Source organism: Penicillium subrubescens (genome assembly GCF_028828155.1).
Source record: "Penicillium subrubescens strain IBT 31985 chromosome Unknown utg000002l_segment0_segment0, whole genome shotgun sequence".
Lineage (NCBI taxonomy): Eukaryota > Fungi > Ascomycota > Eurotiomycetes > Eurotiales > Aspergillaceae > Penicillium > Penicillium subrubescens.
This window is the reverse complement of record NW_026643152.1, coordinates 3204611-3220800: the sequence shown is the minus strand read 5'-3', so window position 1 is coordinate 3220800 and position 16190 is coordinate 3204611. Positions and strand designations below refer to the sequence as shown.

Sequence of the window (16190 nt, the reverse complement as noted above, 5' to 3'; positions counted from 1 at the left end):
CGCTAAATAAGGAACGTTTCACTTGTCACTTGGTCAGTGCAAAAGGTTAACGTTATTTATGTAACATGCAATCACATGATCCAATGAAACCGCGGAAATCTAGCCTCTCACAAAGGTACTGTACCTTCGCACCTCCATCTTGAAGCATCAACATTATTGTTGCTATGTACTCCGTATGTACACACAGCTTGGAGCAAGTCCTCGCTGCATATGAAAACCCCATACGATCCGCTGGTTCTCAGCCGCCTCCATCAAAAATGTGGACCAACATGGCACTCCCAGGCCGAGAAAAGGCCGTGTTATCTCCAGACTCCGCCCACAGAGAATTGTTGAATTGCTATTCTATGGAACCCACGCTTTATATATACCGAATCATCCCCGTTATGGCTTTTTAGAAGCATTCATTGGTTAAATGCATACGTCAACACTTCTTTGATATGTTGGGGGAGGGGGAGTTCCGCGTCAGTCCGGTTAAGTGTGATTTATTGACTTAGAAGGGCTAGATCCATAAGAGGACTTCTTGACGGTCTTAAGTGTCACGCCCGCAGTGCTATGCTATTCCGACTGTCAATAATTGGGACGGCCCTGGCTTAGATCATCAATGATCTGGCTGAACCAATGATCAAAAATGATGCTGAAGTTGACCAGGGCCTCATCCTCGTTACAGGATGCGGAACTACAGATCCCACCGTGGGCCAAAGCGATGGCCAAGAATGAAGAATTTTGGCAGGATGAATGGGAAAGAAAGAAAACTTGGACGCGTTCTAACATGGCCAGGGCAATGGCTGCAAAATTCAGCGCTTTCCCTACGCGTACTCTCCGTCTGCATGGTCTTCTCCAGATAGCAGAAGGTCAACCCACGCCTTACCAATCCGAATCCGAAAAACCACATCGCCCTGAACGATCGAATCTCAAATATCTTTTTTGAACGGAGGCGCTCTTTTAGATCCCTGAGAGCAAGTGTGCTTCCCGATGATCACTTCCTTCGACTTAGGATTGTCAACTTTAGGTCGAACAGACAAAAAGGCATCACCCGAACGACCAAATAGATTAACTGCACAGGACGAAAATTTTCCTCAGTCATGATTAGACCAGACTCGAAATCAAGATCAATTTTCGGATGTTGCCCGGAGAGCTCAGGGTCTGATCCTGCAGAAAGGCCTACCCGAGTATGTTCTCAGAAGGAGCCTTTTTACTCACGGTGCAGATACCCAGACATCGGATCCACCATGAGTTCCTGCATATGAGCGAGCTGCAAGAATTTGTATGTGAAGCGGAAACGGGACATTTCTACTCAATCTGATCTGATTCAGATAGTCTTCTCCGGTGATATCCAAGGAATTTTATTGGCTCATACTCGAGCTAGAACCGTTGAGGTCCTCTATTTTGTGAGCGATCATCTTGAAGTTTTCCTTCAAGTGGGCCTTTCTATAATATTATAGCCCTTTGATGAAGCCAATGAGAGACTTGATTTAATGGCAATATCTAAGCTGGTGGACAGTCAGCAAGTGATGAACCAATGAACGGACCAATGAGCTTATCATCCTGCCTGGATATCTCCCTGGACTTGAATAGCCGACCCCCACATGAGTGGAGATCAGAGATTTGAATCCTATACTAAATAAATATCGTGTCCGTCGTAGACCTTAGCTCAGGGACTCACTTGGATTTTATAAGATGAGAGCATCGCCATGTACATCCAACTGAAGAGAACAGCGAGCGTAATATGATGATGCAAAGTAACGGGAGAAACGATCTTGGGGGAGTGATCGGGAATTGCTCAGATCCGCATGAACTCTCAACCCTTCAAGAAGAGGATGAAGAAATGAATTTTCCCGAGGGAGGATTGAGGTCTTGGTCAGTTGTGCTTGGAGCATGGTGCGCAATGATACCTTCCATGGGCTTATTGAACAGTCTCGGTATTATTCATGCTTGGACCAGCACCCATCAACTGAAGGGTTATTCGGAGTCGAGCATTGGGTGGATCTTTGGCGCATACGGCTTTTTCCTCTATTTTGCTGGGGCCCAAACAGGTCAGTTGTTTTGAGTTTGCAAGGTCGTTGACAGAATAAACAGGACCGATATTCGATACATACGGGCCAAAGTATGTGGTGATTCCGGGATCATTGGGAATGGTGCTATCTTTGATATGCTATAAGTTCAGTGAAGGTATGTCGTAGCCGCAACCTCCTGGCTCACATAGTGGCTAACAATCCCAGAATATTACCAAATCTTCCTTTCGTTTGGTATTTTAGGCGGGCTCTCTGCTTGTACACTTTTCAATCCCGCTGTCACTGCGGTTGGCCACTGGTTTAATGTGCGTCGAGGCTACGCGACCGGCATCGCCTGCACAGCTGGCGGGATCGGTGGCGTGATTTTTCCCTTGATCATCCTCTTCGCAGCGCCCAAGATTGGATTTCCTTGGGCTATACGCATCATTGCTTTGCTTTCTGCGCTGATGTGTGCTGTTGCTTGCTTTCTTCTGAAGACCAGATTGCCCGGCAACTCAAAGGCAGGCATGAGTATCGACTTCAGGGCGTTGAGAGATGTCAAGTACGCCTCCACCACAGCTGCGGTCTTCCTGGTCGAATTCGCCGTCTTCATTCCAATCACATACATCGCATCTTATGCTATACATGTCGGTGTGGAAGACACAATGTCCTACCTCGTCATAGCTCTCCTGAATCTTGGAGCTATTCCAGGACGGTTCTTGCCAGGCTTGATCGAAGATAAAGTCGGCCGGTTCAACATGATGGTCCTGGCATCGGTTGTCTGTTCGATTCTTACGCTCGCACTGTGATATAGTGCAAGTGACAACTTAGCAGCGATCATCTGCTATGCCGTGCTATTTGGTTTCTGGAGTGGAGCTGCCATCAGTCTCACACCAGTGTGCATTTCTCAAGTGTGCACCACGAAGGATTATGGAAAGAGAAATGGAACCACGTTCACAATCTCTAGCATTGGTACTCTGACTGGAATACCGATCGCAGGGGCGATTCAGCGGCTGGATGAAGGGAAATACGGAGGATTGATCATCTTCGGTGGAGTGCTTTACTTGGCGGCTGCTGTTGCTTTTGCTATAGCTCGTGGGATATGTCGAGGATGGTCGATTAGAACAAAATTTTAGAGCTTAGGTCGTTAGGATCGGACAAGGAAATAGATATGTCAGGCTGAACATAAGCTATGATAAGTAGCTTGAATGAATGTCACAGTGGCATCTGCATGAGACGGATCCAACTCACACCCGACAGTTTGCAATTAGGTAAAAAGACTCTAGGCGTACATCACCAATTACTTAAGATAAAGCTCAACGAGGAAGGTTGAGACTATGATAGACGAGATCTCGTAAATGGAGAGCGTCTAGAGCCAATAACCATTGCGCTCCTTTCCATTTGCACAGTGAATAAGCTCGATCTGTCAGATCTGGTGTCGATCGAGAAGGAGGTCACCGACGATATCAATCAGGGCGCCTGCGATAATATTTGAGATTAGATTGTCCCTGGTGGATGTCGGCGTTCGCCGAAATATCCTACCCCAGGTCTTTCTCCACCGCCTCATTGCCGCCACGCAGATCCAAATCTTGTGTACCATGATGGCTTCCATGGGCGTATATTTGAATGGAGACGCATCCCCGCAGATTTAAACAGCCAAATTGCAGAATTGATCTCATGAGCTTCTGAGAAGAAATCTCGATACACAAATTGGATCGGTTTGATCGATCTTTGTCGCCATATTTTGTCGCAGTACATACAACACAACAGACCAAGATGCTCAGCAGAGAGAGGTCAAAGAGCCTCAAGGCCAAAGTGCGGGCTATCCTGCCAACGAGTGATTCCAGATCTGATAGTGATTCCATGAGAACACTGGAGTAAGATGTTCTCAAATAACATGACGTCACCCCTCTGACCGATGAGCAGTGAGCAATCCTCAAGGGGCACGTATTATTCTTCATCTAGGGGGACTCAAGAGACTGCGCCGACTCCTTATAACGGTATTCTTGCACCTTGATTAGACTGTTCTTGAGTATTAACCGTTCCCAGGAGATCAGTGTTTTGGCAGTTGCTGCCGGGGAAAGGGTTATGCTCGGTAAACTCTTTGACGAGGGTTTGATGTTACTTTCGATATCTGATGAGTTTTTGGGATAATTCACTCCAGTTCATGGATCTCCCCTACTGTGAGGTTTTGGGTATTCTGGTCAAGTTTGAAATTTTCGGTTTGTATGTACCGACAGTCGCTACCTAGATTATGTCGCTGTTTTCCACGAAATGATAACTTTCTTTATTCATGCTTCATTGTATTACTCCTCTCGCATGACCCAAAAGACATGGAACAGCCTTAAATCCACACTATTCGGAGAAAGAATTCGGATTACATTCCTTTGGCTCGGTGTTGGAGCTTAAAGAACCTCAAGACTGAAGATGTCGAGAGAAGGCGCTGTCGGTAACAAGCCGAAGGGTCCGCTCTCCACCACTTCCACCCCCAGCCACTTCCACAACGAGCGGCAATTGCTGTTCGCCAATTGCCAAAATAAAAATTTGAGTATTTTAACTCTTTCCTGTTGCCTCAGACCCACCCTTGTCGAGGGAAGGTGCTCTGCGAGGTTTACATATCGGCAATCAACACAAGGGATAGGGAAGCTTTAATGAATAGTCCGCCATCATATCGCTCTACTTGATATCACCCAGTCAAAGACATACGGTTCATATTCATATCAAGATGCTTGGAGCAAAATCCACAACACGCGTCATGCGCTTTAATGCGCCCAGGGCATTTTCTACAACCCCTCGATTCCATTCCACAGCAAGCCTTCAGATCAATGGAGACCGTCTTTGGAAGACATTGCACCAGACATGTGAATGGGGTGCCGCTCATCAATATGGAGAGTATGTCTTACCTCACTGCTCTCTTTCGAGATAAATTGAAACTTACATGTAGACAGTGCCCCAACCGAGACGGGAATGGCACGTCTGAGTCTTACCGATGCAGATGCCAAAGTACGAAAGTGGTTCGCGGAGGAGGTACAAAAACTGGGATGTGCTCTTTCTATTGACCAGATGGGAAACATGTTTGCCCGACAGTCCGGGTCGAAGAAGTCGTCTGCACCTATGATCGCCATGGGTAGCCACCTCGATACTCAGCCTCGGGGCGGTCGCTATGATGGCATCTTGGGTGTGATCGCCGCGCTGGAAGTATTGCGGACTATGAAGGAAAACAATTTCAAGACGAATTATGATGTTGGCATTGTGAATTGGACTAAGTAGGTTCTTTCTCGTCCATCAACGAGACCGTGACTGATTTTGGATTCAAACAGCGAGGAGGGAGCCCGATTCCCGAAATCCATGTGCTCTTCTGGAGTCTGGGCCGGCGCGATTCCAATTCAGAAAGCGTGGGATCTACGTGACATTCATGATCCGAACGTGACCCTTCGTTCTGAGCTGGAGCGACATGGCTATCTTGGCGACATTGCATGCTCAAGTGATCCCGCTACCGGTTTCACATTGGGGGCTCATTTCGAGCTACACATCGAGCAAGGACCTATTCTCCAGGAGACTGGCCGTTCGATTGGCATTGTGCAGGGTGCTCAAGGCTACAGATGGCTCACAGTCACTGTTAAGGGCAAAGATGCTCATACCGGAACGACACCCCTCAGTGCTCGTCACGACGCCATGCTTGCGGCTTCGAAGATGATCGTTGCCTCGAATGCAATCGCTAAGCGGCACGATGCGCTGGCTTCTACGGGTATCATCAGGGTGCCATCGAATGCCTCTACCAATACCCTTCCATCTGATGTGACTTTCACTTTGGACATTCGACACCCTGAGGACAGGGCTGTGCATGCTGTGCAGGAAGAATTCCTAAAAGCCTTTGCCACTATCTCCTCGGAGGATGGCAGGGGTGTATCTTTCGACTGGACCCTAGATACCGACTCGCCTGCAGTTAAGTTCGATCAAGGATGTGTCGAGTCGATCAAGGCAGTAGCGGATCATATTGTTGGACCCGGAAAGTCAATGTACATGACCAGTGGTGCTGGTCACGACACTGTGTATACCAGCAAGCACTGCCCGTCGGCCATGATTTTTGTGCCTTGTCGGGACGGCGTGAGCCATCACCCGACCGAGTATTGTACTCCAGAGGACTGGTAAGTGACTTTGATCTGTTGATGGTCTTTATATAATTACTAAATGATAAAACTAGCGCTCTTGGAACTCAAGCTCTGCTGGAGGCTGTCGTGCACTATGATCAGACCCGTGCCAAGACTGCGAACGGCATCTAAATATCGTGAGCTCGATCTAGGAGTCAGAATTTTAGAAAATTTAGCGTATATGGTCGTTTAATTGTAGCAAAAATGGAAACTTTTCAATTTTTTTTCACGCACAATGACATTGTCCGAAGATTCTCAAAGTGTAAAACCCACTGTTGCTCGGTCCAAGTAGATTTTCAGCACTGGGGCTGTTGGCCAAGGATAATGGTCAGCGACGGCGCCTAATTTGCATTTCGATCATAGAAGCCGTATCACCGGAGTTCGACCGCAAGACCTTCCTAGCCAGTTGTGGAGAAGCCACTGTAAGCCACTGCTGTGGGTATAAGATCCACTCTCTCGGCAGATGATGTTGCCAGAAGGCGCAGAAGTAGAATGTTCGCGGAAGGCTTCTGTGCCAATGTTGCCGCCACTTGGAATCGAAAATGCCACAGCGAGAAAGGATAAAACAGAGCTTCAGCCACGAGCTAGAGAAATGCCGCCGGGATTTTGATACGACGGCTGCGAACAACCAATAATAATGTCTTCGAGGCGACCAATTTATATCAACGCCGCCGCTGTGACTAAGCGCTGTGAGGACTCACAGGCGGCTGCCGTCACGAAATTCCATCAGTCATTGCCCAGCTACTCTCCAACTCCGCTGGTTTCCTTTCCAGAACTCGCGGCTGAACTTGGTGTTCGGGCTGTGTTCGTGAAGGATGAGAGCAATCGCTTCGGTCTGCCTTCTTTCAAGGTCCTGGGCGCATCGTGGGGGTGTTTCCGGGCAGTTGCACAACAGCTTGGATTGCCGCCGACGGCATCTCTAGATGAGGTTTCCACGGGCGCAAAAGCAAGCGTGATTACTCTTGTCGCGGCGACAGAGGGGAATCATGGTAGAGCTGTGGCATTCATGGCCCGGCTTTTGGGAATTGATGCGCAAATCTTCGTTCCTCGGTCAATGGATGAGCGTACCCGCGGCTTCATCGCAGGGGAAGGCGCCTGCGTGGTGGTTTCGCCAGGATGCTATGATCAAGCTGTATTCGAGGCATCAAATCGGGCGAACAAGCTTCCTGGTGCTCTTTTGATCCAAGACACTGCTTTCGAGGGATACGAGAGTGTTCCTGCCTGGATTGTGGAAGGTTACACGACCTTGATGAATGAGGCGGAGCAACAGGTCGCCCAGCTCGGCCTTACTACTAGTGTGATGGTCACTCCTGTGGGAGTTGGCAGTCTTGCACATGCAGTAGTTCGACATTGCAAGTCCAGAAAGACTCCCGTGTCGGTTGTTGTTGTTGAGCCGGACTCTGCTCCTTGTTTGTCCAAGAGCTTGCATGCTGGGAAATCGATCACTGTGGAGACATCGTTCACGATCATGGACGGAATGAACTGCGGCACTGTTTCGACAACTGCATGGCCGGACTTACAGCGACTTGTTGATGCGTGTGTCACGGTATCATCTTACGAGAGCCACGAGGCTGTCCAATTCTTGACTTCCAAGTCAGTTCCAGCCGGCCCTTGTGGCGGTGCATCACTGGCTGCACTACGCCGGCTAGCTGCAGAACCGAGTGCATCACCCCTTCTACACAAAGATTCTGTCGTCGTCCTTCTAAGTACCGAAGGTGCTCGCAAATATTCAATGCCACGGGATGTTTCAGTGGAAGATGTGGTGGGCTTGACCCAAGTACTCACCCAGATCAACTCTTCTAACCCCACACTATCTGTCAGCGATGGAGTTGGCGAGAGCGAAATTGCAGATTATCTTTCTGCTTGGTTTTCTCACCGTGATATCGAATGCCATCGCGTGGAGCCAGTCGCTGGACGGCCATCGATCGTCGGCATCCTTCGCGGGACTGGTGGGGGCAAGTCTCTCATGTTTAATGGACATATAGACACGGTCAGCCTTTCCAGTTATGAGGCTGATCCCCTTTCAGGAGCTTTGGGTGTCAAAGACGGCCAAGAAGTTGTTTTCGGCAGAGGTAGCTTGGATATGAAGGGTGGTGTGGCAGCAGCACTAGCTGCATTGTCATCAATCAAAGCCAGTGGTCAGATTCCACGTGGAGACATCATCATTGCTGCGGTATCTGATGAGGAAGATGCTTCACAGGGCACTCAAGACATCCTGGCTGCTGGCTGGAGAGCCGATGCGGCAGTTGTTGCAGAGCCAACCATGAAAACCATCGCGACTGCACACAAAGGCTTTGTGTGGGTCGAAGTTGACGTCTTGGGAGTCGCCGCTCATGGATCCGATCCATCGGCAGGCGTAGATGCCATTCTCCATGCTGGATGGTTCTTGCGGGCTCTTGACCAGTATCAAGCCAAATTACCCGCTGATGATCTTCTCGGGCAGGCATCAATGCATTGCGGTTTGATTCGAGGCGGCGAAGAGCCGTCCTCCTATCCCGGAAAATGCACAGTTACTGTCGAGTTCCGGACTGTTCCAGCTCAGACAGAGGAGTCTATTCTTAGCGATATCATCGCGATGCTCCAAGATATCACCCTGGAAAACCCTCATTTCCAATACGCCGCCCCTCGAGTCACAATGTCCCGTCCGACTCAGAAGCTTGCCAAAGACCATCCTCTCGTTGAGAAAGCGGTTGAATGCGGTGCTTCTATCTTTGGAAGTAAGCCTGTTGTCCAAAGTGTGCCCTTCTGGTGTGATGCAGCCCTTTTGGGCCAGGCTGAGATCCCATCGATCGTTTTTGGTCCCTCGGGCGCAGGATTGCACAGCAAAGAAGAGTGGGTCGAGGTTGAAAGCTTGAAAGAGATGGAGAAAGTCTTCACTCGCTTGGCACAAGACTTTTGCAACTGATTTCTCGTAATTTTAGAGTACAATTAGAAATTACACAGCGTTCATAGCCTAGTGAATTGGACATTCCTTGCCAGCCAGCAACCCATCACAACACTGACAATTGTCCCAGTCTCCTCGCGCTTGAACACCACAGTCCAATCGCCGGGCGCCGGAGCATCCAGGCCCCGTGGGCATGTAAGAAACCAGATATCCTCCCCAAGATATCGCATCAAGTGCACTGGCCCGTGGCCCATGAAGCCTTCGAACGAACCATACAACATGCCTCCCGTTCCAGTACAGGTGAAGACTGAATCAATCTCTGTACACCGATACTGACCAACATAATCTGTCTTGATCGGCTCCTCGGGTGCTAGAATGCGTCTCGCGTTAACGACTCGATTGTCATCTTGACGATGAAGCTGGATTGAATCATCGCTGAAAGATGCAATCATCGTTTCTGAGCATCCTTTGCTCTCTTCAAAGAGAACCACCGTTTCATCATGGTCTGCGTAACGGATACTCAGCATATTAGGGCCGACATCGCGGACAGTGAGAGCTAGTTGAGCGTCAGGATCGAAAAATGTTCCAAGCCACCTTCGACTGACTTTGATGTCATTAGAAGTAGGGAACTTTGGTTGATTCAGATCGAGAATATTCTTCAGAATGAACTCAGCTATAGTCTCCGCGTCAATTTCATGGTTTAGCATAACCACAATAGCCACTCTTTCAGATGCTGCTTGGAGTCTATGCAGACAGAACCCTCGGAGAGAGCCACCGTGACCAATCGTATTGACACCTCCGACTTTCACATGGGCTAGGCCATGTCCATATCTCGCAGGTGTTCCATCCTTAAACACAAGCTGTTCTGCAATTGTGCGATAGAGACTTGAATCGTCAGACCAGGACTTGTCCAGGTACTGCTCATAGGCAATCATATCTTCTAGCGAGGCTACCACACCTGCATCGCCGGACCACTGGATACGATTGACGGCCGGTATAAAGCCGAATGACTCGTTGCCTTCATATCCGACGCAAGGTCCAGGAAGGTTTGCATTATCTTCGCAAAACGCCGCAGTCTCCATGCGAGCAGCAGAGAATAGCCGCTGCGCCAACAGGTCTCCAATTGGGGACCCCGTAACTCTCTCGACAACGCGGGCCAGAATGTGAAAGTTGAGGTTTGAGTATGCATATTGTGTGCCTGGCTGGAAATGCAGCGACTTCGTCAGACTAAGCGACTTCTTCGCATCTTCGGACAGCGTGAAGACCTCGTCCGGCTGAGTACCCCAAAACATTGACATAGCCCAGTAGTCGCGAATCCCAGACTGATTGTTGCAGAGATCTTCAATGTTTAGACCCGTATTTTCAAGTAGTTCTTCCTGGACAATTTCTCTCAGGGCGTCTTCTAGCTGGTGGCGTACATCTCCTCGTTTCGCCATCTCTGGAGTGGGGTTGCGTTCAAGATCCACCAAAATCATACACAACATTTGTTTTGTAATAGAGCAAATGGGCATGAGTGTGGAAATCTCCATGGCTATTCTCTTTTCGAGGTTGGCGTAGCCCCAGACATGTTGACCAACGAGTTCGCCGTCCTTCAGTACAGCAACGGCCCCGCCAGGTCCACGATAGAGAGATGGCACCTTCTCAAGAAGGGTTTGGACTTGCCCAGATAATCCTGCCATTAAGAGCAACCTTATGATTTATAGTGGCTTATTTATAGTGGCTTAAAAAGAAAAGCTTGTATCGCAATTGTGAAGCTGGGGGTCAGTAACCTTTTCATACTTGACATGTGGGGTATAACCCGGGCTAGTCGGGGTCCTAAAGCGGTTAAGTGACTCTGAAATAGCTAAGCCTTGCAACTCTTATTGTTCGTCGATGGGAATGCTGTTTTTTTATGTATATCGATTCTTTTGGTCATTAGTGGTTCTTCTTCCATCTAAATTCGACTAGTATAGTTCCCAAACTTGAGATTCCACCAGCACAAAAGGGTAACATTCGTGTAGCTTCTAGCTCGCGCCAAAGAAAAACTGACACTAGGGCGCAAATACCCAGGCCATGTATGAGGAAGTAGTCATATATTCAAGTTCTAGCCTAGCTCGTTGGTGATTACTATTAAATGAAACAGTTGTCTTGCCCAAAGAGTAGTCGACGAAGAAGCCATAAGAAAATACAAGTGGACATTGACGCTACAAACATTGAAATAAAATTATCCGATAAAAAAGTCTGCCCGTCGTTTTGGCCTATTGTTCGTCCATGTAAGTGAGTTATTCTTTTCCCATGCTGACATCTCGAGGGCGAATTTCTCGGTCGCTGCGATTTTCTGTTTTTAGTACATGATCGACGATTCTCCTTCCTAGATCTGACTAGTCTCATCTTTCTAATCGGCCTTAAGATGCGAAGGCAGATATTGAGGAGAGCTGATCCAATAGAATGACAGTCATTGTATAGGCCACATGGCCCGCTATTGAAACGGTTCATTATCTTGTCCGATCCCTGCTACCAGATCGACTCTATACTAGGTGTTAGCTGGCCTAGTTAGCCAAAGGGCCGCAGCTGAATGAAGTCTATACTAATTTTACCAATTGACACATTACAAAAAGCGGAACAAGGCCCGACAGGGGCCATGTTCGTTTGGAACACGGCGACTGTTGGCTTTCAGTTGGCTAAAAGATAATTTAAGGCCCATTGGCTAACAGAAAAGGCCACGAGGTGTGTGGATTGCCTAATTGGCCGCCAACCCTGTTGTGTTATCCAGTAGGATCAAAGGTTAAGTGTAGCAATCTCTGATTCGTGGTGGATTGTAGAGCCGATGGGGCGATATCCTGTGACTATCTTTATGCTAGCTTTTATTTAGATACACAGTCTTCAGCCACCCCAAGTAGTACCGTTCGTACAGGTTCCTGATGGATCGAACAGGCCCCCAATCTTTGCCCTTGGCCAATCATGGTGGCCATCAGGTCAATTGAATAAGACTCCAATTGAGACATTTCCAGTATAACGCGACGAAGCACCTTATTTCAATCTATGTTTCCAAAATGTCTGAGAGGAGTTGACTATATAATGCCCATCGTCATGCTGGGTTCGACGTCAAACACGACCCTCGCATCTCTCTCCATCATTGATCAACAGGACGTTCAGCCACAAACGAAAGAACTAGTCTGAACAGAGAGCTTCTATATTATTAACAAGATGCTGATTGGTGCCTCTCATATAGCCATCTTTGGCACGAACGACGATTCCTCTGGAAAATCAACCGGTGATTCAACGGCAAAGCCAACATCCGGATCTAAGCCGCAGGCTAGTTCAAACACCACAGTCAAATCCGGGTCAACCAAAGGCACATCCCCGGTGAAAACTGGGGGAAATAGCGACGAGGCCTCGAGATTTCTTTTGTCCACAAGATATCATCTAGGAAGCACATGGGGGTCCCAAGTCTTTTTGGAGCAGATACTATGATTGAAGTTGATATATGCAATTTGCGTGATAAGTTATTTATGGAATTGCATTGTTAAAGTGCGATTTAAGTGTGATTACAAGGGAGCTTTGTAAGTGTTTTGCAACGACTTTCTCTTCTGTTTCTCCAAGGGGTAGTGCTAATGTAGGTTCCTTTTCAGAAAACCATGTTGAGATGCAATTACTGTTTTGAGGATTTGTTAAGGTGTCTCTTGCAGTTAGAATACGGGGTTTTCCTTTTCATTTTGGATTTTTTTCCTGTCCCTTTCTTACTCGTTATTTCTATAAATGTTAAACTTTGTTACAGAAATCTTGTCCTGTTCAGTCTCTTCTCTATTCTGCATGTGCCCGTTCAAGTGTCATTTTGGGCATCCTTCCCTATCAGTCACATACATAAAATAGCTCATTCTGTCATTCAAATTTCTAGATTACTGCAATTTCAATCATTTAATTCGCTTTATGCTGTTGGACATCAGCAAACCTGTATATTCTGACTAAGCATGTTCTAGAAAGGCGGGGAACACTGTGTCCTTAACCGCGTTGGGTTAGCGGGGATGAGTCAGTGACATGCCTGACCATCACGACGTTGCAGAGCGAAATGCATTCGATTCGGATGACAAGCCGATATTTCGTGGTTTGAAAGAAGAAATGTATGTCTAGATTTGACCCGCGAGGTGCTGAGAATCCACCCGCTATGGACTCGCAACTGCCTGGCAACGCTTCCTCGTCCCGACAATTGCCACAGTCACTCCCAGACTCAGGTCTACAGAGCATATTCGATGCCGAAATGCCTGGGGGCTGGGCGATGGACGACCCCACCGCCGATTGGAATGCCTTGAACGATTTCTATTTTTGCTCATCTGAGCCAACAGATCTAGATTGGCCCCAATGGGCGGGTCTTGAAGCCACTCAGGGCCTCACGTCGCTTACCGGGGAGGACAATGCAGAGCCTCATACTTCACATATCTCAAACGAACCACTTATGGTTTCACAAGTTGAGAGCTCTACATCTGAACTCCAGTTCCGAAGCATCGGGAATGTTTCACAGTGGCTTGATGGAGCCTATCGGCCCCCAGTCCCTTGCAGCCATTGTCGCAAACATCGACTTCAGTGTCTGATTTTACGCACTACATCCGCCAATCCAAATCCAATCACATCGTGTTCGAGCTGTGTGGCTCTCTTTCGAGAATGCAGTCTTGCTAAAGGAGAGAAACGGGTCGCGGCTGGCTTTGAGACATACACCCCAGTTTTAGGCCATCTACATGGGCTGCCTGAACACACCGAGGACAAGGTAAGTTCCTTAAATAGAATCAATCTAGGAACCACGCTGACTGAGAGATTGAAGGATGGAGATGTGACATCGACTTTCTATCATGAGGAGGAACGGAAAGAATCTAAGCAATTCGTCCGAAAGGGAGCCCGGGTCTTACGAGACTGGTTCTATCAGCATCAGGAATTTCCCTATCCCGACGATAATGAAAAGGCCCAACTCTCTCGTGAAACGGGATTTTCTCAAAAGCGATTGTCAACATGGTTTGCGAATGCTCGCCGACGGCAAAAGCAGAAAATTCAGTCGGCCAATCTCTCATCTGCCGCCTATGCCCGGGCCGGCTCGCCTCTCGTTACCAGCACGCTGAGCTCAATGACTCCTATGGAGCGATGGCAAGCATCGCCACCAGAGGATGAATCGGTCCCTGAATCTGTGATTCAAGAAGCTATTGCCTCGGGCGCCGGTGAAACTGATGTTCTGATGGACCCATTCCAATTTGATGGCTCTCATATGGATCTGCTCAACTTTGACCAGACATCATCCCACCTTGCATCATCTATCTCAAGTTTGGGAAGCAGGGCTTCAGAAACTTCGGACAGCGTTTCATCTGCATGGAGCTATCATTCAGGTGGGGAGGGTAGAAGAGGTTCATTCTCACGACTCCCACGGCCAGGGAAACCTCGTCGTCGAGGGCATTCGCTCCAACGATCCAACAGCGAAGAAAATCAATATCAGTGCACCTTCTGCACGCAATCATTCAAAAAACGCCATGATTGGACCCGGCATGAAAAGAGTGTGCATCTACAACTGGACTCGTGGGTATGCACACCCAATCTCATCGAATTAGAGCAACGGTGGGGTGCTCAGCTCATCGGTTGCTCATTTTGTGATGCCCCATTCCCAGCAGCTGCTCACTGGGAGGAGCATGAATTTCACATCTGTGCCGAGAAGCCTGTGGCTGAGCGCTCCTTCAGCCGGAAAGATTATCTTTGGCAACACTTGCGGAAGTTCCATGCCTGCACCAAACTCCCGATTCCAGATCTTGACGCTTGGCGTGGCACAGGTACGAATGTTCAAAGCCGGTGCGGATTCTGCGAGATTACCATGCCTACATGGGCTGTTCGAGCTCAGCACTTGGCTGAGCACTTCAAGAATGGGGCACGCATGGATCAATGGGTGGGTGACTGGGGCTTGGACTCGGCGACTATGAGCGTCTTACGGAATGCTGTTCTACCGTCGCAGCGGGCGATAATCAGTCCCCCAATGTGAAACCAAAGGCAACACTAGCCCAGGATAATGATACTGGACGGGTAGCATACTGCCCACGCCATAGATTTACAATTGACATCGTGAGAAATCAATTATTCATGCCACGCTAATTTTGCACAACCTTAATCAAATCAAAATCTCAATAACCAACAGCCTGCCACTCGCGGTTGTACCAAGCACCCAGGCCGAGCGCAAATATCACAAGACTTCCGTCACGAACGATGTCCCTCAATAGCTGCACCACCATCCCAAGTCCCGCTTGTTTTCCACCGAATAAAACCCGCCCTCCAGTAAGGACCATCTCTCCAGTAACGAAGATCAAAAATGGGTTTTGCGCCGTAGCGGGCTTCGGTGGTGGGCTACCGAATGTCGCAACTGAGGTGCCAATAATAAACAACAAATAGATGGCCACCCCAACCGCGAACAGGCCATGGAAAGCCTCCCACATCCGCACAGTCTTCTGCTCCTTCTCGGTCGGTGGTTGAGATGCTCCGCCCAGCATGTTTGCGAGGAATGGCGGAACACCAAGTGCGGATGCGATGGCGGCTGGCGAGAGGCCTGGCCCAGACTGCCCAGGCATAGCACCCGGGGTACCCGGAGCAGCAGGTGGGGGTGCATTTCCATCACCGGGCATGGCACCCAGGAGGTTCTCCAGCAACTTCAGTGTCGGATCCTCTACATCGTTCGACTGTTGTCCTTGTTCTGGGGCCACCTGTCGCAACATGGCACGGAAAGCTTCCTGCTGGGCTTGGAGGGATTCGGCGGAGGGCATTTCCGGCTGAGGAGCTGGCGCTGGCCGGGTCTGTGGTACGGGAGACGGGGATGGCGATACTGCGAGCTGAGGAGATGGCGAAGCTTCTTCTTCACGTACTGATGAAGGTGTTAGCATATCGAGAGACTGAATGAAACCTACTCGTCCAAGGAATTTGAGCTTTGAGGCTTACCTGACTGCGGGTTACGGCCACTGAGGCTAGTGATCTTGTCCAGGCGAGCTGAGCCTCCTTCTTTGATTTTGGCCTCGCGACGTTCACGTCGCAGGCGGGCGGCGCGCTGGGCAGGCGACTCCTCGGGGGTAGACATCGTTGATGGATGTGACTGTAAGAGAAAGCTTTAGGGCAATTTAAGGGTGAACAGATGTCAAAAATCCGGTGTTGGGCAATAGAAAGGAGGTGTCA

The 16190-nt window shown here is 48.8% G+C and overlaps 6 protein-coding genes across 6 annotated transcripts; 4 read left to right on the top strand and 2 right to left on the bottom strand.

Moving 5' to 3' along the window:
* Positions 1-1897: 1897 nt before the first annotated feature.
* Positions 1898-2800, top strand: N7473_002543 (putative oxalate/formate antiporter; the record flags this gene model as incomplete). The annotated part of the gene is made up of 3 exons (XM_057148483.1): positions 1898-2033; positions 2077-2169; positions 2220-2800. The coding sequence occupies 3 exons, from the start codon at positions 1898-1900 to the stop codon at positions 2798-2800; spliced, it is 810 nt and encodes a 269-aa protein (XP_057012137.1).
* Positions 2801-4716: 1916 nt separating this feature from the next.
* N7473_002542 (M20 family metallo-hydrolase) lies at positions 4717-6274 on the top strand (the record flags this gene model as incomplete). The annotated part of the gene is made up of 4 exons (XM_057148482.1): positions 4717-4883; positions 4940-5257; positions 5312-6139; positions 6196-6274. The coding sequence occupies 4 exons, from the start codon at positions 4717-4719 to the stop codon at positions 6272-6274; spliced, it is 1392 nt and encodes a 463-aa protein (XP_057012136.1).
* A 505-nt stretch (positions 6275-6779) lies between these two features.
* N7473_002541 (putative diaminopropionate ammonia-lyase) lies at positions 6780-9047 on the top strand (the record flags this gene model as incomplete). The annotated part of the gene is made up of 1 exon (XM_057148481.1): positions 6780-9047. One exon carries the CDS (start codon positions 6780-6782, stop codon positions 9045-9047), a length of 2268 nt encoding a protein of 755 aa, XP_057012135.1.
* Positions 9048-9088: 41 nt separating this feature from the next.
* N7473_002540 (D-aminopeptidase) lies at positions 9089-10705 on the bottom strand (the record flags this gene model as incomplete). Its single annotated transcript, XM_057148480.1, has 1 exon — positions 9089-10705. The coding sequence occupies one exon, from the start codon at positions 10703-10705 to the stop codon at positions 9089-9091; it is 1617 nt and encodes a 538-aa protein (XP_057012134.1).
* A 2423-nt stretch (positions 10706-13128) lies between these two features.
* Positions 13129-15015, top strand: N7473_002539 (uncharacterized protein; the record flags this gene model as incomplete). The annotated part of the gene is made up of 2 exons (XM_057148479.1): positions 13129-13767; positions 13822-15015. 2 exons carry the CDS (start codon positions 13129-13131, stop codon positions 15013-15015), a joined length of 1833 nt encoding a protein of 610 aa, XP_057012133.1.
* A 139-nt stretch (positions 15016-15154) lies between these two features.
* On the bottom strand, positions 15155-16095 carry N7473_002538 (uncharacterized protein; the record flags this gene model as incomplete). The annotated part of the gene is made up of 2 exons (XM_057148478.1): positions 15155-15885; positions 15960-16095. 2 exons carry the CDS (start codon positions 16093-16095, stop codon positions 15155-15157), a joined length of 867 nt encoding a protein of 288 aa, XP_057012132.1.
* Between the last annotated feature and the right edge of the window lie 95 nt (positions 16096-16190).